The sequence below is a fragment of the Acipenser ruthenus genome, chromosome 26, assembly GCF_902713425.1.
Source record: "Acipenser ruthenus chromosome 26, fAciRut3.2 maternal haplotype, whole genome shotgun sequence".
Classification (NCBI taxonomy): Eukaryota; Metazoa; Chordata; class Actinopteri; order Acipenseriformes; family Acipenseridae; genus Acipenser; species Acipenser ruthenus.
In genome coordinates this window covers 26346735-26370922 of record NC_081214.1, presented here as the reverse complement: position 1 = coordinate 26370922, position 24188 = coordinate 26346735, and the positions used below count along the sequence as shown (strand labels likewise).

General features: G+C 44.0%; 1 protein-coding gene across 5 annotated transcripts in view; it reads left to right on the top strand.

The window, feature by feature from the left end:
- Nucleotides 1–24188, top strand: part of LOC131701672 (mitogen-activated protein kinase kinase kinase kinase 4-like) — a 39113-nt gene that overhangs the window by 9843 nt on the left and 5082 nt on the right. Inside the window, exons 3-28 of one of the 5 annotated variants that reach the window (XM_059000996.1) lie at nucleotides 2045–2101; nucleotides 4792–4917; nucleotides 6028–6138; nucleotides 6613–6703; nucleotides 7179–7309; nucleotides 7551–7605; nucleotides 8740–8818; nucleotides 9388–9563; nucleotides 10774–10846; nucleotides 11382–11589; nucleotides 12366–12518; nucleotides 13117–13182; nucleotides 14198–14374; nucleotides 14851–15000; nucleotides 15428–15559; nucleotides 16894–16961; nucleotides 17557–17627; nucleotides 18233–18315; nucleotides 18683–18801; nucleotides 19367–19448; nucleotides 20043–20210; nucleotides 20898–21012; nucleotides 21754–21897; nucleotides 22442–22585; nucleotides 22828–22962; nucleotides 23929–24029. In XM_059000996.1, the coding sequence (XP_058856979.1) occupies nucleotides 2045–2101; nucleotides 4792–4917; nucleotides 6028–6138; nucleotides 6613–6703; nucleotides 7179–7309; nucleotides 7551–7605; nucleotides 8740–8818; nucleotides 9388–9563; nucleotides 10774–10846; nucleotides 11382–11589; nucleotides 12366–12518; nucleotides 13117–13182; nucleotides 14198–14374; nucleotides 14851–15000; nucleotides 15428–15559; nucleotides 16894–16961; nucleotides 17557–17627; nucleotides 18233–18315; nucleotides 18683–18801; nucleotides 19367–19448; nucleotides 20043–20210; nucleotides 20898–21012; nucleotides 21754–21897; nucleotides 22442–22585; nucleotides 22828–22962; nucleotides 23929–24029 (3015 nt within the window). Of the gene's footprint in view, nucleotides 1–2044; nucleotides 2102–4791; nucleotides 4918–6027; nucleotides 6139–6612; nucleotides 6704–7178; nucleotides 7310–7550; nucleotides 7606–8739; nucleotides 8819–9387; nucleotides 9564–10773; nucleotides 10847–11381; nucleotides 11590–12365; nucleotides 12519–13116; nucleotides 13183–14197; nucleotides 14375–14850; nucleotides 15001–15427; nucleotides 15560–16893; nucleotides 16962–17556; nucleotides 17628–18232; nucleotides 18316–18682; nucleotides 18802–19366; nucleotides 19449–20039; nucleotides 20211–20897; nucleotides 21013–21753; nucleotides 21898–22441; nucleotides 22586–22827; nucleotides 22963–23928; nucleotides 24030–24188 lie in introns of all 5 variants that reach the window. The other 4 variants (XM_059000995.1, XM_059000997.1, XM_059000999.1 and 1 more) reach the window with 4 other exon arrangements.

Sequence of the window (24188 nt, the reverse complement as noted above, 5' to 3'; positions counted from 1 at the left end):
TAGCATTCATCAACGGTAAATTGTTTATGTTGCCCTTGTGTTGGCCAAAAACCCGTCAGACGGACCCTTTGATCCCATTATTCCAAGACCCTAGGTGGACTTAGCAAGAGTGTGTAAACGAATGGGGCTTCTGTGACTAAAAACTAGTGTGCTTGTTTATTTCAAACCACAACTGCTTTGATTTCCCACCAACTGAACTAAAACAACCTCTGGTCATCCTCCCCCAAGTCCCGGGACCTACGTGCTGCATCTTTCTACTAAAGTGTTAATGAGAGGAAAAGACTTCGCAATAAGTAGTGGTGTTAATCTTGTCGGTTTTCACATTAGCCAGTGGTGCAGTGGTAGCCAGTCCAGTGCTGTACTTGTCACAAGACATTTTTACAGCTTGCCATGGCGACCTCTGTATTGTACAGAAAGAGCACTGGGAACAAGGTGGTACATACAGCCGGGATGCTTGTGGTGAAGGTGTGGAGGAAGGCAGGGTGCTGAATACTGTAGGTGACTACATTACTCCTACACAGACACTGCTGTGAGTCACTTCCTAACAGATGTCAAGTGAGATATTAAGAGAGACTTAGACTTGCAAGTACTAGATTTCCCCTGCTGGTTAAAAATAAGTGTATGATTGTGAAACGTACTGTATTAGTTTGGGTGGTGATTATCTCTTCAGGCTGACAGCTGTGGAGCTGTGGCCTGTGTAGCTAGGCAGCAGTCTGCTTGACCCGCCATGGCCTGGCTCTCTACACTCCAGCTTGCTTGGCTTCCTTGGTTTCCACAGGGCTCCCTCTGTCCCCCCACTGTCCCCCTGCGGAGAGCTGATACCCAGGTCTTAATGAAATCCTGTCCCTTGCATTAAAGAAATGCATCACTTCCTGTATCCCAGATCTGCTGCCTCTGCTTCTGCTTCTGCTTCTGTGTTCTGTATAGCCAAGGATAGCAGATATAGTATATCAGTTTAAAGATACATTTTACTATAAAAGGTCACAGGTAAATATATCTTTTTAAAACACACCGGCTATGGAAAGTTCAAAATGAATTAAGTACAAAAAAAACAAAAAAGATCTGATGAGAAAACAAGATAAAAAAATAAAAAAAAGATTTGCAGGCTTAGATCTTAGGTGGTTCTTCCTGTTTTGGTCGGAGCTGCTTGTGGGTAGGAAGGTGTTAAAGTCAGCTGCAGGGATCCGCCCTGGACAGTGAGGGTTGATGTTTAGAGTGTGGTTTAATTATGGTAGCTTTGATGTCATGTAAAGGTCTTGCATGTTAAGGTATGCTGGGAAAGCGCAGTGTGTTATATTCTGTTACTATTTGGGTTGTATGGTTGCTTGTTTGTGTTTCATTTCCTGTCATAAAAAAAAAATGTTGGTGCTGGCAGATCCTGTTAATTGCATCCCTTCTTTTCAGTGTTACAGAAGCATGCAAGCATGAAAATATCGTGCTTTTTATAATTCAAAATGTGTTATCTTCCAATGCATTTCATGCGGTGGGCTTTCAGGTCTTGCTTTCTAATGCTTTATAAATACAGTCCTATGAGCTGCAGGCTCGCACCCGAAGCACTCAGGTATGCTGTTAGCTCAGCAGTACATTTACTGTTGCACCGCCGTACATTTACTGTTGCACCGGGCAAAGGCTGGTGTGCTCATTTATCACAGACCCTGCACTAAAAACTTCAGCTGCAGAGCTCTTCATGCTGATTTGAGTGTGAGATCAAGGGAGAGCACACATTCTCTATCTATAGCTAGCTCTATTCCTGTTGGACGCTGCACTTTAAACCAGACTGCTCTAGAATGCAGGAGCTAGTTTCACAAAGCAGTTCTTGGTAGCAGTCTGTTAAATCCAGTTCACTTCCACAAATAAAGAGAAAAAAAATAAGAAAATAATGCATTTATCCTTTAATCAGGTAGACTTGCTGAGTGGATTTCTGTGAAATGTGATCATGTGATCTTGAACTGTTGTTTTTCCAAACAGCCTGTTAAGTGCTAGCAGTGTTTTGTGAAGTGGGCCCCCAGGAGTGTGACAGTGTTGATTGTTCTTCTCTTGACAGGGGAGGCACGTCAAGACCGGACAGCTGGCTGCCATCAAGGTCATGGACGTTACAGAGGTGAGCCTGTTCATTTCATACTGTGTGATGATTGCTGATTACTACAAAGGCACTGCCCGTGCATGTAACTCTGGATTTGCATCTATTTGTATTGGATCCCGTCCTCTTTTTTTCAGGATACCTAGAAGTACAGCAATGTGGTCTTTCAATCAAAGACTGTTTAGCAGAGCACCCTGTACACAACATTCTCCTACAGTGTCATCCGACACAAGTGACAGTGTGTGACACGGATTTCCTTCTCTGAAGCTGCTCTCTTCACAGCCCTGTTCCTGGCCAGTGTGAGCCGCCTGTCTCCCAGTTTTGAGTTACCTGTTCAATAGAAAGCCATCGCAGGGTTAAGAAGTCTCAGTCTGTACACATTGAAACAGAAAGGATGTTTTAAATGGTGCTATTACAGCAATTTGGAGTAAAAGGCTACGCTTTTCCCCTCTGTGCATACGAACAAAAGTAACAATGCTGCAGCTCGGAGTGAATCTGGCCAAACCCACGCCTCCCTCTCTCTGCGTCTCTGACCATGTACAGCAGCGCCTCTTTCCTTTTCCTGCCTATCTTGTATTCTGTCTGCCCTGTGAGATAGCATTCAGAGGTTTCCTGCTCCTGCTGTGCCCGGACACTTCCCCTCAGAGCCGGTCCAGACTCTCACTGGATGGGAAACGGGAATGAGAATATCGCCTTGTTTACAAGCAGCCCCCACCGTCACAGAGGAATGTGTTCTTCATTATCTCTAGGGTTATTCCAATTGAAAGATTAAGGGCTGTGTGTGTGTGTCCGTGTGTGTGTGTGTCCGTGTGTGTGTGTGTCCGTGTGTGTGTGTGATTTTTTTAACTGTTTCAACAAGATTGTTTTTTAGATTCAGTAGGAATAATAAAATCATTTTGCTTATGTAATTGTTTCGTTTCCTAATTTTTTTAATTGCTTTAGTTTACTCATTTATTTATAGGAAATCACTTCTTTCGCAAGAGGGAAAAAACACCCTTTACAAAACTAGAAATGAACAGCTTCAGAATACCTTTGAATGGAAACTTGTCATGGGCGGAGTTGACACATCCCCCCTGTGACTGTCAGTGCAATCGATTACGGTGTTCTGTAAAATCTGCTTGTGATTTTACTGTAAATGTATTTAAGCAATTCTACACAAAAGTAATGAAAGCCGTATTATTGTCAGGAAGTCCCCACAGTTGTGTGTTTGGTTTCCTGTTGGTGACAGGCAGCCACGCGCAGTGCCCTAAGTGAGATAGCAATTAGCGCACTCAACCCTCAGGGTCACACTCTCTCTGTGGGAGAAAGAACTAAGGCCACGCAGTGAAGGATGCTGGTGTCATTCAACACTGTTTGGTCAAAGTGCAAAGTCTGGGCTGCACCACAAAAAACGAAAAACTTGTTCAGTTTTACTTTGTCTTTTTCAAGAGAAAAAAAAAGTTCCAGGTCCTTATTCCAAAGCCTCAGTCGTAACATTTAACCTCTTCGTCTTTGGAAATCATTGTTCTCACTTGGATATCAGCTTTTAACAACCCTTGTGGACACGCTACTACCTGTACAGCTGAAGTGAAGTTGATTGCCTTGTAATGAATGACATTGAGTTGCAATATATAGTCATCAAAATGGTTTCCATATTCACACCCCAAACTAGTAAAAAAGGCATACTGAGGTCAAATGTTGGAGTCTAAGGAATTACTTTTAGGATCCTCAGTCAAAATGTTGACTGATTCTGTCTGCCTGTCTCCCTGCCTGTCTGCCTGCCTGCCTGCCTGTCTCCCTGTCTGCCTGTCTGCCTGCCCCCCTGCCTGCCTGCCTCCCTGCCTGCCTGTCTCCCTTCCTGCCTGCCTGCCTGTCTCCCTTCCTGCCCATCTGTCTGTCTGTTTGTCTGTCACTCTCTCAGCCTCCTATAGACTGTTTGGATTGCAATTGGGAATACAGTATTTATTTATTTATTTATTTATTTATTTATTTATTTATTGTTCATTATGAGGACTGTCTGTAAAGCTGTGCACTGGTTGCTGTGCTCATGGCAAGCGCTTCCAATATCACACTGCTGTGCTGTGCAGGGCCCTGTATACGATCAGCTGTTAGATTTCAGTTGTAGTTGTGCTGGTCTTATAAATCCCCTCTGTTTCCACTGCATCCACTGTGCTACATGTGCAGAGCGTGTGTTCGTAGTCTCTCCACATAGTAAGCTAGTAAAGCAAGGAAGCAGGATGTGGTTTCGAGACAGGAAGGGGGAGAAGTCTCAGGTTACAGAGAGCCAGAGAGAGATTTGAAATCCTGAGACTTGAGCTGTGGCTTTCACAGGTCTTATCCACACGGCCAAGGCTTGCCGCTGCCATGGAAACGGCCTGTTAACACATCTTACCCCTCCTGTGGGTATCAGGGTCTGGTGGACCCCAACCTTCGGCAGGGCGTTTTTATCTGATGTGCAGAGAGTATTATACAAGGCAAGAGGTTGCTGTCTTTTAATGTGCACGGGAAAGCAAAGCCAAACAAAATCCTGTACAGGATCGACCTGCAGGGAACGGAGTGGGGACTCCTATTGTGTCACCGACTGCTCTGCAGTTCTTGAACCCACGCATTTCAGAACCAACACCTTTCATTTAGTAGTTTTAGCATGCACATTTTATAATGCATAAGTGTCTCGATTGTCTTTCTGCCTCCTGTTCACTCTCCTTGCTTAACCATCGCCCCTTTTTTCACAGGACGAGGAGGAGGAAATTAAACTAGAAATCAACATGCTAAAGAAGTACTCCCATCACAGAAACATCGCCACGTATTACGGTGCGTTCATCAAGAAGAGTACTGTGGGTCAGGATGACCATCTCTGGGTAAGTGACGACCAGGCCAGGGTTACAGAGCGATAAAGAGCCACTGGCTCTGCCACTGGAGCCAGCTCCAGCCACGGTCCCCTCAACATCTGAGAACAGCTCCCTGAGCATTCAAGAAACTTTTCAACAACTGTCTTCTGATCAGGCAACACACTGTGTGCTAGCATGCAATGCAACAGAGGTTCTGTTTCTTGTAAATCTAGAAAAATATTAGGGCAGGCGTAACGTAATCCGACACTGTACACATCTCCGGGACGGTTTCGCCCAGTCGCTATGAGGCTCGGCTCATACATCATTCCGAATGTGTTAGTAAACTCAAGTGCTTTAATTAGATCATTTGCATAACTTTAGAGGGTGAAACATTACAGTGTTGTCAGATTTGTGTTTGATCCTGTGAATTTAGATGAGTTTAGTTGTTTTGTAATTAAGAGATATATCACATTTAACTTCACAGCTAGATGAAGATAATAGTGTCCTCATAATTCAGAGAGCATGCAGCTCAGCAGAGAAGCTTTGCTGCTAATTGAGAACTCACCGGTCTGTTCATTGCAGACCTCCGTGAGAATGGCTCTCTGCAAACGCATGGACTAACCACACCTAATTTGCATCTGTAAATTAATTTCATTAAATATTTTTTAAACTTTTTGTGCAAATTCATCCTAATTCTGTAGTGTTGGGAATTAATCTTAATTATAATTCCTGCCGATCTTTGATTTATTAAAAGCTGGCGGAGACCACTGCAACTGGGTTTTGTCACACTGTACAAACAAGTTAATTGATGTTCTAATCACCTTATGTAAATGAGGTGCCTTATTACAGACATTGTTCTCCCATTAACCCGGAAAACATTTTGATGGTAACTTTTGAAGCTTGCATAGCTAGTTTCCTAATATAATTAAGAGAGGGCTTTATAATTGAAACATGCTAACTAGACCCAATTTGCTAAAGCAAGCAGACTTAATTAAGAACAGACTGGCGGAGCCATTGAAGGAGGTAATGAATAAGTAATGAGAAGCGATGTACTGCAGTTTAACTTATTCTTGATGTTTTGATCCGTGAAGTCTATCCCCTGTGACCTCCTGTAATATTGCCGTTGTTGGTTTTCGGTAGCTGGTAATGGAATACTGTGGCGCTGGCTCGGTCACGGATTTGGTTAAGAAGACGAAAGGGAACTGCCTGAAGGAGGACTGGATTGCCTATATCTGCCGGGAGGTCATGAAGGTGAGTCTAACTTCCCTATCCTAGTGTTGACACCAGGGCGTCTTCTGAATAACAGCACAGTGTTCTCTGAATCCCCACTTGCTTTACAACCCTGTGACCAACCAGCATCTCATAACACACACAGCTGGTTTGGCTGTGCTCAGTGCAGTAAGTGGCATGTCGGCCTCTAGCTGGTGTTAAACCAGCATTTCTACAATACCAGTACATGGTATAACAATGCATGAATTTAGACTGTGAAATTCACACTCTACGACGGTGATCCCTGTAAGTAAATGGGTAATTCCAGTTGCATAGAGCCCTTGGTGGTTCTTGGTGGATCAGTGATAACAGAAGCAGTTTGTGATTCAAGACATACACGAGTCATTCCTGCTTGGACCTGGGGAGCTGCACTGTGTGAGTGGGACTCGGGTGCTGTGTTGTTGCTGTGTAGCTCAGTGTGGAATTGTTGTGTAACCAGTTTGAATCTCCGAACAGGGCTTGTCGCATCTCCATTCCCACCACGTGATCCATCGAGATATCAAGGGGCAGAACGTGCTGCTCACTGAGAACGCAGAGGTGAAACTGGGTGAGTCACTGGCACCAGCAAACCAGCTTCCACCTGGAGTGACGCACGCTGCGTCTGGCTTTGCAATGCAGTACTACTGTATATTCACAAATGACTTATCCAGCAAAGCTTTATTTGATAAGGCAATTACACAAGTTCAATGACATGTTAACAGACCGTCTATAAAACATGAACTAGGGAAATGTAACCATGTACAAATTACAAGGTATCGGTGCCACTCAAAATAAAGCAAGTTCTCAGAAGAGAAACGGTTGCATTATTAGCCGTTGCCATTCCCCTGTGCTATTTAGAAACCACTTCCATGCTATAGTAGTCTAATCCAGAGTCAGTGTAGAGCATGCAGATGTGACACATCTCGATGACTGTGGATTTTCAGTCCAGTGTGAAATGACAGCTGGTTTATTGCCTGCAGTCCTTCTCACAGGCCCCGTGGTAAACGCACTGCTCACTGCTGCTGTCTCTTTAACCTCCCCAGTTGACTTTGGTGTCAGCGCCCAGCTGGACCGGACCATCAGCCGGAGGAACACGTTCATCGGGACGCCCTATTGGATGGCTCCCGAGGTCATCGCTTGTGACGAGAATCCAGACTCCACTTACGATTACAGGGCAAGTAGGGCAGAGATGTGGGGTGGCAGCAGGGCTTTTACAGTTAGAAATATTTATATGTGAAAATTACAACTACAATTTAAAAAAAAACAACCGAGTACTACTTCCAAGCACCGAAACAAATGCACAAGTTGTTTCATTATTTCTCTATGGTGTCTTTATTGTGTGCATTTTTCCTTTCTGAATTCAGTGCACTAATGACAATATAATTGATCATTCTTCTCTGCTTTGTTTTGTTTAGAGTGATCTGTGGTCCTTAGGAATCACTGCCCTAGAAATGGCAGAAGGAGCCCCTCGTAAGTACTGATTGAGGGATTCATTAAACCAGGGTGTGCATCGGAGCTGCAGCCTCTCACTGCCAGCGTTACCAGCATTACTGTTGAGAGAACAAAGAATAGTACAGTGCATTGTCTCTCAGCGTTAACCTCGTCTGAACCCTGCACTGCACGCACGTCTTCATCACTGGGGGGAGTGGGGGGGACATTAGGGTGTTGGACTTGTTGTATTTGGATATATTTTCTTCATGGTTTTGACAAACCAAATGACTGCTACAGGCCCACCTTATTACACTGAAGACGGATGCGCTGGGAAGAGGAGCATGTTGGCAGGTTTTGCAGTGTTGCCGTTTGGATCGGCTGCTGTCAAGATCATTGAAATATTTTTTGTTCTGCGTTCTGTACCGAGCTCTGCTAACCGTGAACAAGCCCTTTCTGTTTAAAAAGCGTTTGCATGTGCAGCAAACCCAATCTCCAGCTCCAGCTCTCTGTCTCCTGATGCTTTGCATCATGGGTTCTTTACTATTATCTGGAAAGTCTTTACAAGAAGAGTCTAGCAAGAGAGGAAATGAAAAACTCATGACTGTTAAATATGCCAAGCCTAATGATGTCATGCAGCTCCCAGAGGAGATCCCCAAGCCGGAGTCATTCAGTTTCAATTTAAAACTCGGCTGCAAGGCTGAAACATGCACGGAGGGAGAATATATATTTAATTGCGATATTACAGGAACAAAATGACTGATTTGGAATAGCCACACACTGGAGCCTGCTTTAATTATCTAGACAGTGGGGATCTTAATATACGCCTTACCCTAAAACAAGCCTCCTTCTGCTCCAGCTTCCCGTCATTGTATTTAGTGATGCCAAAGGGATACTATACATCTGCAATGAATACCTGTGTTTAGTATGCTGCTAACTTTTACCAGGCTGACTAACTGATGTCAGAGGACAGGAAATACAGATACACTCCACTAGTGGTCACTGACTGTCAGTCTTGTTCTTAATATGGAATCTGAAGCTCTCCACCATTAGGACGGGCTCCCTGTCAAGGAAACAGCTTGATGTTACAGCATAGCCAGGTTATTATCTGGGAATGTGTGTACACAGTGTATACATGTGTATTTAATCACAGCACGGTCTGGTTTTCTCTTGCAGCTCTGTGTGACATGCACCCCATGAGAGCCCTTTTCCTAATTCCAAGGAACCCGCCCCCTAAACTGAAGTCAAGGAAATGGTATGTCAGTATATTACATTAATAACGTCCTTCTGTGTATCAGGCATACCAGAGATAGACATTGTCTTTTGTTGATGACATGAGTCCTGTGAGGTCAGGAATGCAGTTCATATCGTACAGCATCCCCAATCCAAATTCACATTGTACTTGCATTAAGCTTTTACTCAGTGTGGGCAGTTTTGAATGTCTTCACTATATACTGGAATTTCAAATTCGGCATTATATTTCAGACTGTTGGTACTGTCACTGTGGTCTGTAATCATTCAATTATACATTGCACATTACAACACTTTCATGATGACCCAATAAACCATAGAGGAGGATGAGGAAAAGGAAGAGCAAGAAAAGTCAGGGGGATTCCTAACTATACTTAGCCTCAGTATATGCAATGATAACAGTGCACAGAAAAAGGTACTGAAGCTAATTAAACCTTTAACACACACACACAGGTGCAATCTTCTATTATTTAAACAACGTTCCCCTGCCCTACACTTAACAAGGGGACGGATTCATTTAGCACTGCTTACCAGCCGGTTTGACTGTATGTTTTGCTGTTTTTCTTTTCCCAGGTCAAAGAAGTTTGTGAGCTTCTTGGAGAGCTGCCTGGTGAAGAATTACCTGCAGCGGCCCTCCACGGACATCCTGCTGAGGCACGCCTTCATAAAGGACATGGCGAACGAGAAGCAGCTCTGCACCCAGCTCAAGGACCACTTAGACAGGACCCGGAAGAAGAGGGGGGACAAAGGTATGGACGAACGCTTCGTTGCTTTCTCTTTGCTTTGGTTTTTTTTTGTGTGTGTGTGTGTGTGTTTTTGTTTTGTTTTGTTTTGTTTCCGAGCACCTCGCTGCTTTCTAATCAGACTTTTTTTTTTAAGCAAAGAAATGGCTGTTCTGCACCCTTTCAAAGCCCTTGAGCTTTTACTGGGGTATGCTGATGAAGTGTCTCCGCATCCTCCTCCAGTCTCTTTGAATCTCTATATTTAGCTTTGTGGTACTCCGTATATTTTGGTCTTTAATGATGTGTTACAGAAGGAGCTGGAGTTAAGTTAGTAATTTGACTTAAAGAGAGGGATATGACAACTGCAGGATTGAAATCACATGACATTTACCAGGAGCATGGAAATTAGACATGGCTAATCACCATAAGAAGTACACCACAGGACTCGTCTGAGCCCTGCTCATACCACACAATGATGTTTTTTTATTTGTAAAGCATCTGAGCCCAGTGGGTTCACATCAATTACTTGTGGGTTTCACCCAGTGGCTATGGGTTCAATTGGCAAGCGAGTGAGACGGCCACCTAGAGAAATGCTAAAGTACATACTGCAGTACATCATTGTAACAGGGCAAGTGGGGTGTACAGTATGTACATAGCATCCCATGGCTAAAAGTGGAAAATCTCCTGAATTAGAGGAAACTTTGTCTTAGTATTTGTTGCAAGAAGTTGTCTTGTGTTTGAGTGAGAGTTAGGGAATACTTTTCACTGACATAGCTATTGCACAGATGGAGCTGGCTGCCTCAGCTGCTGCATTAATATTCCTACCCTGTATAGAAGAGGTCTGTGATATGCTTTGAAAAGCTTGCTGTCCACATCCATGTTGCTAACCTCTTAGTGATGTTGTTCATAATCCTTTGTGAACAATGTTTCCATGCGTCGTTCAGACAGCAATTCCTCTGATTCAGGTGTTTCCATGCCTCGTTCAGACAGCAATTCCTCTGATTCAGGTGTTGTTTCCATGCCTCGTTCAGACGGCAATTCCTCTGATTCAGGTGTTGTTTCCATGCCTCGTTCAGACAGCAATTCCTCTGATTCAGGTGTTGTTTCCATGCCTCGTTCTTGCATTAAAGGATGTCCTGTCCTGTTAAGACATTTACTTCTATTGCATACCACTTATAATTCTTCTTCTTCTTCTTCTTCTTCTTCTTCTTCTTCTTCTTCTTCTTCTTCTTCTCAGAGGAAACAGAGTATGAGTACAGCGGGAGTGAGGAAGAAGAGGAGGAAATGAACGAAGACGAAGGAGAGCCAAGGTACTGCATGGGTTCAATTTCAAAAGGGGCCTGGAGCAGAGGTGGGAGTTGTCTTCCAATAGTTACTGCAATAAGAGACCTATAGAGCCTTTATGTACCAGCGCTGTACTGCAAAACATATTAGAGACTTTAAGAAACAAACGGTTTTGAGATGACCAGTGGCATTTTCATATACTAAAAATTAGGACTGAACTTCCCCTTCCATTCAGCCAACAGATCGGCACTGTTGCTGTGCAAAAATACCGTTTAATACTCTGCATACATATCGATAGCTTGCTTGTTTGTTTGTTTCAATGCTCTGCATACATATCGATAGCTTTTTTGTTTGTTTGTTTGTTTCTACAGAAACACCATTCTGTTCCTAGTCTATTATAAACAAGCCGTATCCTCTGCCACCTTATGCACCACTTGTTTGCTTCATGCAAGACTGAACTCAAACTTACCATATGGCAACAGCCTACAAAGCCTGACTAATTGAATAACCTAGATTCAGTGTTGCGGGGTTCTCAGTGTGTGTGTACGTGTGTGCATGCAGCTCCATCGTGAACCTGCCCGGGGAGTCCACGCTGCGGAGGGAGTTCCTGCGGCTCCAGCAGGAGAATAAGAACCGCTCCGAGTCCCAGCGGCAGCAGCAGGTCCTGCAGCAGCAGCTCAAGGACCAGGAGAAGTACAAGAAGCTGCTGCTGGCCGAGCGGCAGAAGAGGATCGAGCAGCAGAAGGAGCAGAGGAAGAGGCTGGAAGACGTAAGAGCCACTGCTTTATTACAATGTTGTGTGGTGCCATGCCTGCTGCTCTCTGACAGATGCATTTTCACTATTACAGCAAGAGCAGCTTTCAGCGACGTGAGGATGAGGCTCTTCCGTTCTCAATGGTCTCAGACCTCCCTGTCTGCTTGATGTGTTTGTATTTTCTGTCGATTGTGCTTGTCTGATGTAGCTGTGGTTACAGCCCCCGTAGTTCTACAGGAGCTGGCTGTGTTTATGCCCCAATGCCTGGCTGTCTCATCTCGTCCTGTCGGAGAGTCCAGCTGCCTCCACCTCTTTCTGTCGCAACCGTTTTATCATCAGCAAGGTTTCAGCGATATGCGCTGTCATGTGGCATTTCAAATCGCTAACTGTGCTAAATTGGACATCAAGAAACAGAATCTGTCATCTGCCACTAGGGTAATCACCTTGGTAAAATATATATTTTGTATTATTATTTTTAATTCGTTGAACACTGCTGATTGCTCTTTGTCATAGGCTCATTATCACTATCGTTATTACAAGTGCATCATTGTTGTGTAGAATTAATCCACAATGATTCCTAGTAGACTACAGCTTTCCATGGTAATCAAGGGTCCCAGGGTATACCAGGAGAGCATGCCCCACACCAGGCCCATGCCAAATACAATCGGGTAGATCCCAATAAAGTGCATCTAAACTAGTTTTGCTCCTGAAGAAAATATTATCGGTAGTGTAGTAGAGAAAAGACTGCTCCCACATTCCTCTAGCGTGTCGGTGTTCTGTTTAACCCACAGCAACAGAGGAGAGCGCAGAAAGAGGTGGGGTACCAGTGGCCAGAGGTGCAGGAGATGCTGTGGAGAGAAGAGACCAGCGGAGATGAGAAGAGCTTCTTGGAGGAGGAGAGGCGGAGATTCGCTGAGGGACAGAAGAGAAGCGACAAGAAACAGGTGCTGTACCTCCGGACGTCCGAATGCAGGACTGAATCTTCCACTAGTGCAGGACTGGGTCCGAGTCTTCCACTAGTGCAGGACTGGGTCCGAGTCTTCCACTAGTGCAGGACTAGGTCCGAGTCTTCCACTAGTGCAGGACTGGGTCCGAGTCTTCCACTAGTGCAGGACTGGGTCCGAGTCTTCCACTAGTGCAGGACTGAGCCAGAGCTTTGGATGAGTGGCCTTTTTGTGCTGCCTTTCGGGATTGTCAATGCCTCAATGTATAACTTAATCAAACTTTATTTAAGTAATACTTTTCAGAAATGAATGGTATAGACTCTATGTACCATGAACCTTCATCATTTCTTTAAACGTATGAATACTATAAAGGGGTTCAACCCAGACGTCTAAATTGTGGTAGTTGATTACTAATCCCTAATGTGCTGCAGCAGTTGGTTGAGCGCTGTTTACCGGAATTAAACATTCAGGAGACAAGGTGTGATCATTCTCCACTGCGATGTGTTTGTGGAAACTGGGTCTTCAAGGTGATTTCACTTACTCCTTTCAGGGCTAGTTTAGCTTAAGGAATGCATCTTTTTTTTCCATTTTCAAACAGCTTGAAGAGTTTGGCTGGCAGGGGGTGGAGGCAGGAGGTCGAGCTGTTGCCATTCAGACAGCCCAGGTAAAGAGCCCCACGGAGCAGACCTGAAGCAGGGCAGGCTGCAGCAGTACTGGCTTGTTTTCTTCTGTCTGATATGAAACTCCTGTGAGGAAATTCTGTATTTGTTTTATTGTTTAATGCTTCGTAGAACCGCTTAACTCTTGTTTGTTTAACTCCTAACATCACCATATAGATTCATACTGGATTTGTTACGTACTCATAAAGGTTCAGATCATAAGGGCGTAGGCATTTTGTGGACTGTGCAGAGTAAGTGAAACTATATCAATAATGCTCGGCATTTCCACTATTTTAAATGTCTCTAGGGGGCGGGCGGGCGGGCGGGAGGCAGCAGATTTTGGGGGGTTTGTTACTGCAATCACTTTCCAGGTTTCTAACAGTTTTGTTTATTTATTTGTATCTCTGTAATATCATCAACAGCATTGTAAATACTCTCCTCATTACTCCCTTGGCACAGTTCCATGGGTTCTAAAATATTTTTTAAAGAACGTGCAGTCAGTGTGTGTGTGTTGATGAATATTTTAGTGTATTTAAGTACGTATGCCTAATTGTATGTGTCTGCTTCTATTTGTGTTAGCGTAGCAGAGACGGCACACGTAGTTCTGTTTTTTTTTTTATAGCGGATGGGGACCAATGCCTAGGTTTCCTTTGTCAAGGCCATTTCCTCTGCATGCCCTAGCCTATGTCATGTGTGATGAGCTTGTGTGGGCCTGTGATTTAATCTGTTTGTGTTTATGTGTGGTTGCACTTCTGCATATGCTTCTGTATAAGCCTTGCTGTAAATGCAATATGTAGAGAGTTCCTCCCTTTGCCATTTCTAACAACTTCATAAAGACGCCGGAACTGAGCTCTGGAAGATGAGTTGTTTCTTGTTTAAAGACTAAATTAGAAGCCGTCAGGTTTTATTGAAAGCATTTTCATCACAGCCCTCACTCATCACTCTCTAATACCTTATTTTTAGACCTGGGTTCAGATGGACGAGCTTCTCCAGCATTTTTGTGCTTTGTGTTTTCTTTAGAACAAGTCAAAGGATACACAGCTGCTGCAGCAGCACATTAAAAAGTTTCACCGCACCCTGCCCAAAGACCAGACTCCTCTGCTGTTACTCCAGCACGATCACAGGCAGAGAAACAAGGAGTCCCACAGGACAGCCAGCTCTGCTCCTGACAGTTCAGCAAGCCGCCAGCACAGAGCGGTAAAGCCACAGTAGGGTTAGGCATTGGAAAAGTGAAGCGCTCCTGTGTGTGTGTTTGTGCTGCCCCTGTGCCTGTCTTTGTTCAGTGTGGACGTTAGAGAGTGTGTCTGCTGATGTGTGAAGCGCAATATCTGCATTGGTAGCAAAAGCGTGTACTGCATGTACTTCCTCCTAGGTGAAGCTGAGACATTCACACCACAAGAAATCGCTGTTTAATCTTCTAGATAAATTTTAGGAGAAGAGCCGAGTCAAGTCACACAACAATAAAACTCCCCTCTGCCTCATTATATACTGTTAAACTAATACCGTACTTAGAATTATTATTATTATTATTATTATTATTATTATTATTATTATTATTATTATTATTATTATTATTATTATTATTAGTGTTTTTGAACTATCCTTTTTTTATCTTATAACTTCTAAATCTTAGATGCTTGTTTTATGCATGTTTTGTTTGGACCATCCATCAGATTGATGAGAGGATTAAAGCAGCTGACAGTCGTCATTTGAACCTGACCCGTAATGATCCCAGACCGGCCCTGCATTTCCAGTCCAGACTGGCTTCCGGGAGCAGCTCCAGCCCCTGCACTCCGGCCCTGCCACGGGCCGCTGCACCACAGGTAGGCTCAGCCCGAAGCCAGGCCACACAGTGCGCGCATGATCACAAGACATCGGCAGTGTGGTGAAGGGTGACTGTCCAAAGGGGCATTTAAAGGGGCATTTTACCATCTTCTATTTTACTGGGTCTCCAAATTGTTTTGTATGTTACTGAATTGTTTTTATCTGTAAAATGCTTGGATGCGATATATAAGCAATAAAAATAGATTGATTGAATGACAGATAAAGATAGATTGATTGATTGACAGATAAATATAGATTGATTGATTGACAGATAAAGATAGATTGATTGATTGATGTTAAAGCAACAACAAAACTGTAAGCATTATAAAAATCCAATAAAACTGGGTTGCCTGCATGATCAGCTCTTCAGTAACCATTCTGGTCATTGCAAAGCTCAGTGGATGTGTTCCTGTGTGTGTTTCGCAGAATGCAAACCTCATATCCAGCAGGGAGTGCCGGCACAGCAGCTCCCTGTCAGACGTGGTGATGAGCCCCGCTTCTCCAGTGCAGGACGATGTCTTCTGGGATGGTCCACACACCCAGGAGCTGCCTCCCAAGGTAACAGCTTGTGAACCAGAAAGCCGTGCAATGCAGAACTGGGGCACCATTGCTCACTGCCCTCCAGCACGCTGCATCACTTCTCATATAGGCTTCTGGAACTCGTTATGACAAAATGGCTGTGGCTCCCTTTTGCCCCATAATTCCCTTTACTTGGCAGAACAAATAGCACGGTCTCTTTACTAAGGCTACAGTGCTATGAATGGGGTTAAATAGCCAATATTGTGAGCAAAATATTTTCACTAATTTGGCATTTATTAAAAATCCACATGTCACAAAATTTGTATGATAACAGCATTTTATATACAGTATACATATGCTTTATATAAGCAAACATCTGTTGCCCAACTGTGTCTATAGTGGGACATCAGTAAAATGTAGTTGCTGCCGACATTTCCTGTTTTACAGTACCCTTATAAAAGTCTCCCATAGTAAAAGCATATCAAAGTGTAATAAAGCTGGGGTGCAGGTAAGCATTGTAAAGCACAGCGAGGCATATTAATAAACGTGCCAGCCCAGTGTAAACTATAGTCAGTGCATCGTTTAACTGGGAAAACTGCAAAACAACCATGCAAAAAATACAGTGGTAAACTTTAATAAGGGTATGTTTTACATTTTTCGTGCATTTCAACCGGGCGTGCATCTTACAGTATATTCAAGAAGACTTGGAGCATTCCAGTCCACTAAATGACCTCAGCCCTGGATTTTAATAGGGGAAGGTTGTGACCCCCAATCTGCACTGCGTATGTATTGTGTTCCAGCTTTGACACAAACTCTGTGGGAAAGAAGAACAATGAACAGGAATGGTTGTGTCGAAACAGTTTGGTTTTGAATCAAAGCTGTAAAGTGTTTTCTCCTCCCCCCAGTCCTGTGTTATTGTTACTGATCTGGCTGGCTGGCATGGGGAGCTGCATTGTGATACATGTCATGGCCTCACAGCTTCCTCTGGGTAACAGTGCCACGTGACCACATTGCAAGCGCATTGCACAATGTGAGAGTGAGACTGGTTTATAGGTTATAGCTTCGGCCTTGGAACTTGACTACATCACGCTGAAGCTGGTACTAGAACCAGTAGAAAACATCAAGGGAAAAAGAGCATGTTTTGAATTGCTAGTTTATTCATACAGGAACATTTACTGGATTCATTTAACACATTGGGTTGGATTCTCAGAGATGTTTACTCCAAAGCACTCTTGGCCCTATGTGCAGTAATTACTGCTATTTTGTAAGCAAAGGAATTGTAATTAATGCAACAGTTGCAATTTTAAATAGTTAACTACTGTCAATGTGATATTTCATTGTTTGTTTGTTTTTTTGTTAATCCTGTTTTCAAGGTCCCTGAACGGACAACCTCAAAGTTTTGCTGTAAAAAGCTCTCCAATCACCAGAGAACCCCTTCCAGGTTTGTCTGTCTCTCTCACTGTACAGGGCCCTGCTCACAGAGCATTTAAAGACTGTTTTATAGATTGAAGGAAGTTTGGGATTCATGAAATTGTTCTAGACTGATGTTGGTTTCTTGAACAAGCAGCAAGAATATTTACATGCAAGCTTTGTGAAATAGTTACATGCAAGCTTTGTGAAATAGCTACATGCAAGCTTTGTGAAATAGTTACATGCAAGCTTTGTGAAATAGTTACATGCAAGCTTTGTGAAATAGCTACATGCAAGCTTTGTGAAATAGTTACATGCAAGCTTTGTGAAATAGTTACATGCAAGCTTTGTGAAATAGCTACATGCAAGCTTTGTGAAATAGCTACATGCAAGCTTTGTGAAATAGCTACATGCAAGCTTTGTGAAATAGCTACATGCAAGCTTTGTGAAATAGCTACATGCAAGCTTTGTGAAATTGGCCCATCTCTTATAATTCTTTTTAAACAGTATGTAAAGGAAAACTTATCTTGTCATGCATGATAGACTGCCTGTCTCTAATGTTTTCCTAAAGTAGCATTAAGTAGTTGTCCCTAGTATGAAATGCTGAATGTGTTTGCATGTCTTAGTTGTTTTCAGCAGAGGGGGAGCAAGTCCGAGCTGCAGAGTAGTGGCAGCTCCACGAGCAGCACGCAGTCAGGTGAGCTTCATGCCTGGGTCTACTTATTATTTCTTGGTTTTCAGTTTGTCTACATTTCAAAAGCACTGCACTTGGTAACACCAATTTCTATGAATGATCCTTGTAGCTTTCTTTCCAGCGAATTGTTTTCTAAAACAAATCTGCATTTCTGAATTTCTTTTAGCTTTATCTCTGTAGTTTTTCATTCAGTTGGACATTCGAAAAACCTTAATGGTCTTGCTTCCAGATCCCAGAAAATCGAAATCTATGAAAGTACGGGTTTGCTTTAAAGTCAGGCTCTGAGTGCAGATGCAAAGGTGTGTGATAGTATTGAAATGGCGGGTAGAATGACTCAGTGCGTAGAGGTTATTAATAGAGTGCGGAAGTGCAATATAACATATCTCACTCTGCTCACTCCAGTCACAAGGAAGGGAGAACTTGTCGTGCAGTTTCCTATGACTTCTCAAAGCATGTGATTTTAACCCAAGACTTACCAGGACAGACAATAGAGTAGACCCTTGGTTATAGAGTTAAAGCTGAACGGTGTGGAAGCTGACACCTAAAAATGTAATGTTCCAATGCAAGCTGAGAATTGAAAAGCATGCATGTTTGTTGGTCCATTGCAGGTTCTTCAGCGGTGGCTAGCCCTCCAGCTCAGAGCCGTGTTCAGCAGTACAAAAAGTCCCACGATGGGTGTCCAGGAACACCGGTATGTTTTTATTTCCTGTGCAGAGATACGAGGAGGGGACTGTGGGGCTCCTGGGCTTGTGACAGGTTGTCATGGTGATCTAAAGAGGAAGGAAGCTCAGGGAAGCAATCAAGGAGCCACTCTTGCCTATTCCTGCTAGGATCCAGATTAGGGAAAAGGCTGTGATCAGAATGAGGGTGATTTACTGCAGAGTCAGCAGTCCGATCAACTGGTGGGGCAGCTTCCACTGGAGCAGGTTCTTTGACAGGAGTGTTTATGTGTGCATTCAGAGGAATATGACCCCTGCTCTTCTGTAGTTGTTACAGTGCATATCTGTATGCATGTATGACTAGTCCAGTGCTTAACAAACTGCTGTCTCACTCCTCAGGGCCTGGTCCTGCCTGCTGAGGGGAAGCAGGGAGTCAGATCCTTCTTGAAGGTGACAGACTACTCGTCATCCAGCGATGAAGTGGGGAGCAGCGAAGATGATGACCAGAGCCACAGGAGGTGGGAGACCCTTAGATAAGGAGGGATGGAGAGAGTAGGAGCCTGGGCTGGGCTTTACTTCCCACACTGGTACTGTATGTCATCATACACAGATCTGCAATGCCCGATAACCCACGCATACTCTGTGAAGGAGTTGAAGGCTCAAGCTGTTGAAATCCACAGCTGGCCATATATATCCATATATATATATATATATATATATATATATATATATATATATATATATATATATATATATATATATATATATATATGTAGGGGGATTAGAAAGTAAGTTTGCCACATCAATGATATGGTGCATTAATGTGGTAACCTTATTTTCTAATCACTCTGTATATATATATATATGTGTGTGTGTGTGTGTGTGTATGTGCTATAACTGACATTGCATGTAACTGTTTCATCAATACTGAGTTGCTGCGCTGTCTTGTTGCTCATTACTTTCTAATCACTCTGTATATATATATATATGTGTGTGTGTGTGTGTGTGTATGTGCTATAACTGGCATTGCATGTAAGTGTCTCATGAATACTGAGTTGCTGTGCGGTCTTGTTGCTCATACAGAACGGCGTGGAGTAACGGAGCTCCCAGGGCTCCCTCTGAAGGCGTGCTGCTGCAGCCACATTGCACTTTAAATCAGCAGCAGGTAAGGCACCTCTTTATACATCTCAGTGTTATTTTACAGAAGGGATATGGGGATTTCACATGCTGTTTGCTATTCCTAATAGGGACACTAGAGAGTGCTACATCTGCATGCAAAAGTGATGCCAGTTAGATTCAATTAGGTTTCACTGCCATACAGCTGGAAATTGTAACATTATACACTGTCGTAATACAATGGTGTTTTACATTTTTGGCCATGGGTGTAGAAAGACGAACCAGGATTTTCAGTGACGGGCTAGCTGAGAGAATTTGAATACTGATTTAAATCATCCTAACCCTAACCCTTTACATTGGCCCGTCTTTCTGTATAGGTAAAGAGCATAGCCTGTCTTTCTGAACCATGTCCATTTTTTGTTAGCCATGACGTGCAGATAACGAATATCTCCATCTCACAAGATGTATTGTTATTTCCTTCTGTCACCTGGTAAACGTTTAGAGACTATTTGGCAAAGTCATGCATAACTATTAAACACCCAATTGTGCTAAATTTAAAATAACTAAAAGAAACGTAAGTTCAGTGACAAACATTTCGACTAGAACTCTTTTTCAGTTTCTTTAAATTTTTTTGTTTTAGCAGAATGTAGCTGACCTAAAGCGTGTCTGCTCCCAGGGGCCGTTAGGTTTATGCAATCAGAATTACCTTCTGCCTGATCTCCTGCAGAGCTACCCCTCAGAGGCCCCGGGTACACCCGAGAGACACACGCAGGGCCCCCAGCCTCCTCAGAGCACAGCCACGAGCACCCACGTGAGTCTCAATAGAAACAGAGCACAGCCACGAGCACCCACGTGAGTCTCAATAGAAACAGAGCACAGCCACGAGCACCCACGTGAGTCTCAATAGAAACAGAGCACAGCCATGAGCACCCACGTGAGTCTCAGTAGAAACAGAGCACAGCCACGATCACCCACGTGAGTCTCAGTAGAAACAGAGCACAGCCACGATCACCCACGTGAGTCTCAATAGAAACAGAGCACAGCCACGATCACCTACGTGAGTCTCAATAGAAACAGAGCACAGCCACGAGCACCCACGTGAGTCTCAATAGAAACAGAGCACAGCCACAATCACCCACGTGAGTCTCAATAGAAACAGAGCACAGCCACAAGCACCCACGTGAGTCTCAATAGAAACAGAGCACAGCCACAAGCACCCATCTGAGTCTCAATAGAAACAGCCTCCTCAGAGCACAGCCACGAGCACCCACGTGAGTCTCAATAGAACCAGCCTCCTCCAGGTTACAAGTTCATAAATTAAATGTCTGAGTTTATTTATAATTTGGTACATTTATTGGGTGTGTTTTTCTGAAAAAATAAAGATTTGTAGTAAATAGCTTAAAGAATGTAGCCTTCTGGTTGAAGCGTTTCTAACAGTGAGAGGCATTGTGCAGGGGGGCGATTACTCTGGGTAATAATGTGTGTGTGTGTGTTTCAGAGTCCAGTCAGCTCAGCACCCCAGGGGAAGATCAGCTCCTCTTCCTCCTCTTCTTTCACCTCTGTCATGTCTATCATGTCTCCTCCACAGAGTCCAGTGGGGCACAGTCCCGGGGGTGAGTATTGGCAGCCAGCGACCGCGATCAGAGAGAGACTGACCCACACGCTGGGTCAAGCCATGCTAAGTCACTGCCACAGCTCTCAGCTTGCTGCCCTTCTCCAAGGCCAAGCTGGTGGTTGATCTGTCTTCTACATTAGTGCCTGCTGTCTGACCTGCTTAGTAGACCCTACATTTATTTGTCAACCCACTTTAGAAATGGCAAGATCTAAAAATACAGACATACCTCACCTGACTACCTATCTTATTTCTCTGTGAATGATACTGAGCATCGAGCTGTGGGCTTTGCTAGGCATCAGGTTTGAATTCACCAGGACTGAGGGCTGTGACAAATAACCTGAAGGGCATGCCTTTGAGTGAGCGATAAGCAGACCAGTTAGACATCTGAACAGCTCATTGAAAATGATTTGCTTCTGATTCAGTAGTCTCTGGTACCAAAAGCTGATTTTTCACGTCACTGAAACCCAAAGGATTTAGATGTCCATCGTTGGTGCTTGATCTTGCAATGAAAAGCTTTGCTTAGAAGCCTGGTTCTGGGTCTTGGTTGTGGACTTGCTTTGGTGATCCCATCACGCAATCCTAGCATGAGCAACAGGAATGGTAGAATGCACAATACAATTCATTTTTCTACTATATTAAATTATTATTCAAATAAGAAATCGTCTGTCTCTAGATAAAAAGAACATGTTCTATAAAATGGAAAATCTCATATAACATTTCGAATAATTTAATTCTAAAGTGGAGCCTTTCCGAAGACAGAATGCGAGGAAGGGGTCTGTTGTCAACGTGAATCCGACCAACATCCGTCCGCAGAGCGACACCCCTGAGATCCGCAAATACAAGAAGAAATTCAACACCGAGGTCCTGTGTGCTGCTCTGTGGGGTGAGGGCACTCTTTGAGCTTTGCTGGTTCCTTTTCTCATGAAGAAAAGTAACACTTCTGACCCAGTCGATTAGTCTTTTCACATGAAATAAAGAAAAGCTAGGAAGAAACAACAGGGCACACAGCATTTACTCTAATCTTTAATTTATAAGGAAAAGATCGCTTGTACATTTTACTAAAGTAGTACCGCAGCTGTGATTACTTTACCTGTGTCTGGCTGCAGCCGGGCTGTGATTACTTTACCTGTGTCTGGCTGCAGCCCGGGCTGTGATTACTTTACCTGTGTCTGGCTGCAGCCGGGCTGTGATTACTTTACCTGTGTCTGGGGTGTATTTTATTAATCTAAAGGGTGGGAGATCTAAATACAGCTGCTGTTTAAATCATTAAAGGAAGGGAACTGTAACAGTGAGGGTGAGTCTCTCCTAAGTGTATGTTTGTCTTGTAAAATGCCAGAATTGTAAATACTGTACCATTTCAAAGCCGGGTGTGTTTGACGAGGTGTGTGTGTGTGTGTTTGTGTGTGTGTGTGTGTGTGTGTCTGCAGGGGTGAACCTGCTGGTGGGCACGGAGAGCGGGCTGTGGCTGCTGGACCGCAGCGGGCAGGGGAAGGTCTACCCTCTCATCAGCAGGAGGCGCTTCCAGCAGATGGATGTCCTGGAGGGGCTGAACGTGCTCATCACTATATCAGGTGAGTCTGTGCTCAGGGGGCCTGGGAATGGCATTCACTGTTTCTTTAGTTCCAGAGCTTTAGCACAGATTTACTCAACATAACTACGCTTGACAAAACCCGGTCCCTTCCATACAGCCCCATTTCATTTCAGTTCCAGTGCACTGGGTATCTGCACAGATACTCTCCCTCTCTGTGCTGGCATTGTTCCAACAGGCAGAAGCTCTTTCCCCTGATCTCTTATTCTCACGTGCGATCCTCAGGCAAGAAGAATAAGCTGCGGCTGTACTTTCTGTCGTGGCTCCGAAACAAGATCCTGCACAACGACCCTGACATGCGGAAGAGGGAAGGCTGGATCCCAGTGGGGGACCTGGAAGGCTGTGTGCATTACAAAGTGGGTGAGTCCAAACCACCAACCAAGCAACCCCTCACTCTCCTGCAGAAACAAAGAGTGATATCCAACCCTGCAAAGAGGCCTGACTGTCTGTCCCTAGCGAAGGTCCTTTTAAAAGAACACTCCTGACAGAAAGGTTCTCTTTTACTGGGACAGAACAAGTCCTCGACACAAAACTGTTCTTGAGGTTTATTTTCGACTGGCACTTCGATTAACAGACACAGACAACACGAGCAGCGATCGCAGCCCATTTCGATTTGGCCTAATATTGCAGTGCTGGTGTTAAACTAATACAGCAGTACTTGTATTTGTCTTTGCTTTCTATTGTTTTACACTGTGCTGTGGATTGTGAAGTGCACTGGGAGGGCTGGTCTTGCAGAGCGTTATATCTGTGAAGTATTGCACTGTTGTTCTGATATGTTTTCATGGTTCTGCAGTAGGTTAACAGTCTGTATTGGTTTACACCATTGTGATGATAATAGTCATCAAAACATGAAATGTGGTTTAATTTTTTAATCTTTTCCCTTGACATTTCTGTGGATGCGAGATGCGAGTCATGTCCTTACAATAACACTAGAGTGAGTGTGATTACTGTCACTCCTTCAGATGCCCTGGGTGCTGATCTGAGCACAATATCTGAATTGAAAGTCCAAGGCCAGTAAAGGAAACACGCTGGGTATGCATTGAACGCAGTGCATTAGGTGTCTCTCTTCATTGTCTTTTTACAAGCCAGGAAGGGTCCAGGTTGCCATGGATCTTCTCATTCCCAACGCCTGCTAATCAATACACCAGCTGGGGAAAGCGGTCCCAGGCTCTGCCACCAGCAACTTATTATCCCCTGGATGCATTAGGTCCAGGGCACTGGGTATTTAATAACTGTAGGTGGTCCAGAGGCTAAACAGAAGCTTTATGTGGGCGCTGGTTAATTATTACAGTAATAAACTTGCTCTTTTCTTTTTTCTGCCCTTAGTGAAGTATGAACGAATTAAATTCCTGGTTATCGCCCTGAAGAATTCTGTGCAGGTCTACGCCTGGGCTCCTAAACCCTACCACAAGTTTATGGCTTTTAAGGTGAGTCTTATGCCATCACCATGGTTGTAGATGACACAGCAAACACCCCCCCCCCCCCAGTAATATACAATCCCTCCCACTCCCCTCCTATCTCCATCCTCCCTCTCTGCTTCTACCTCCCTTTCCCCTTTCCCTCCTCTCCCCTCCCCTCCCCTCCAC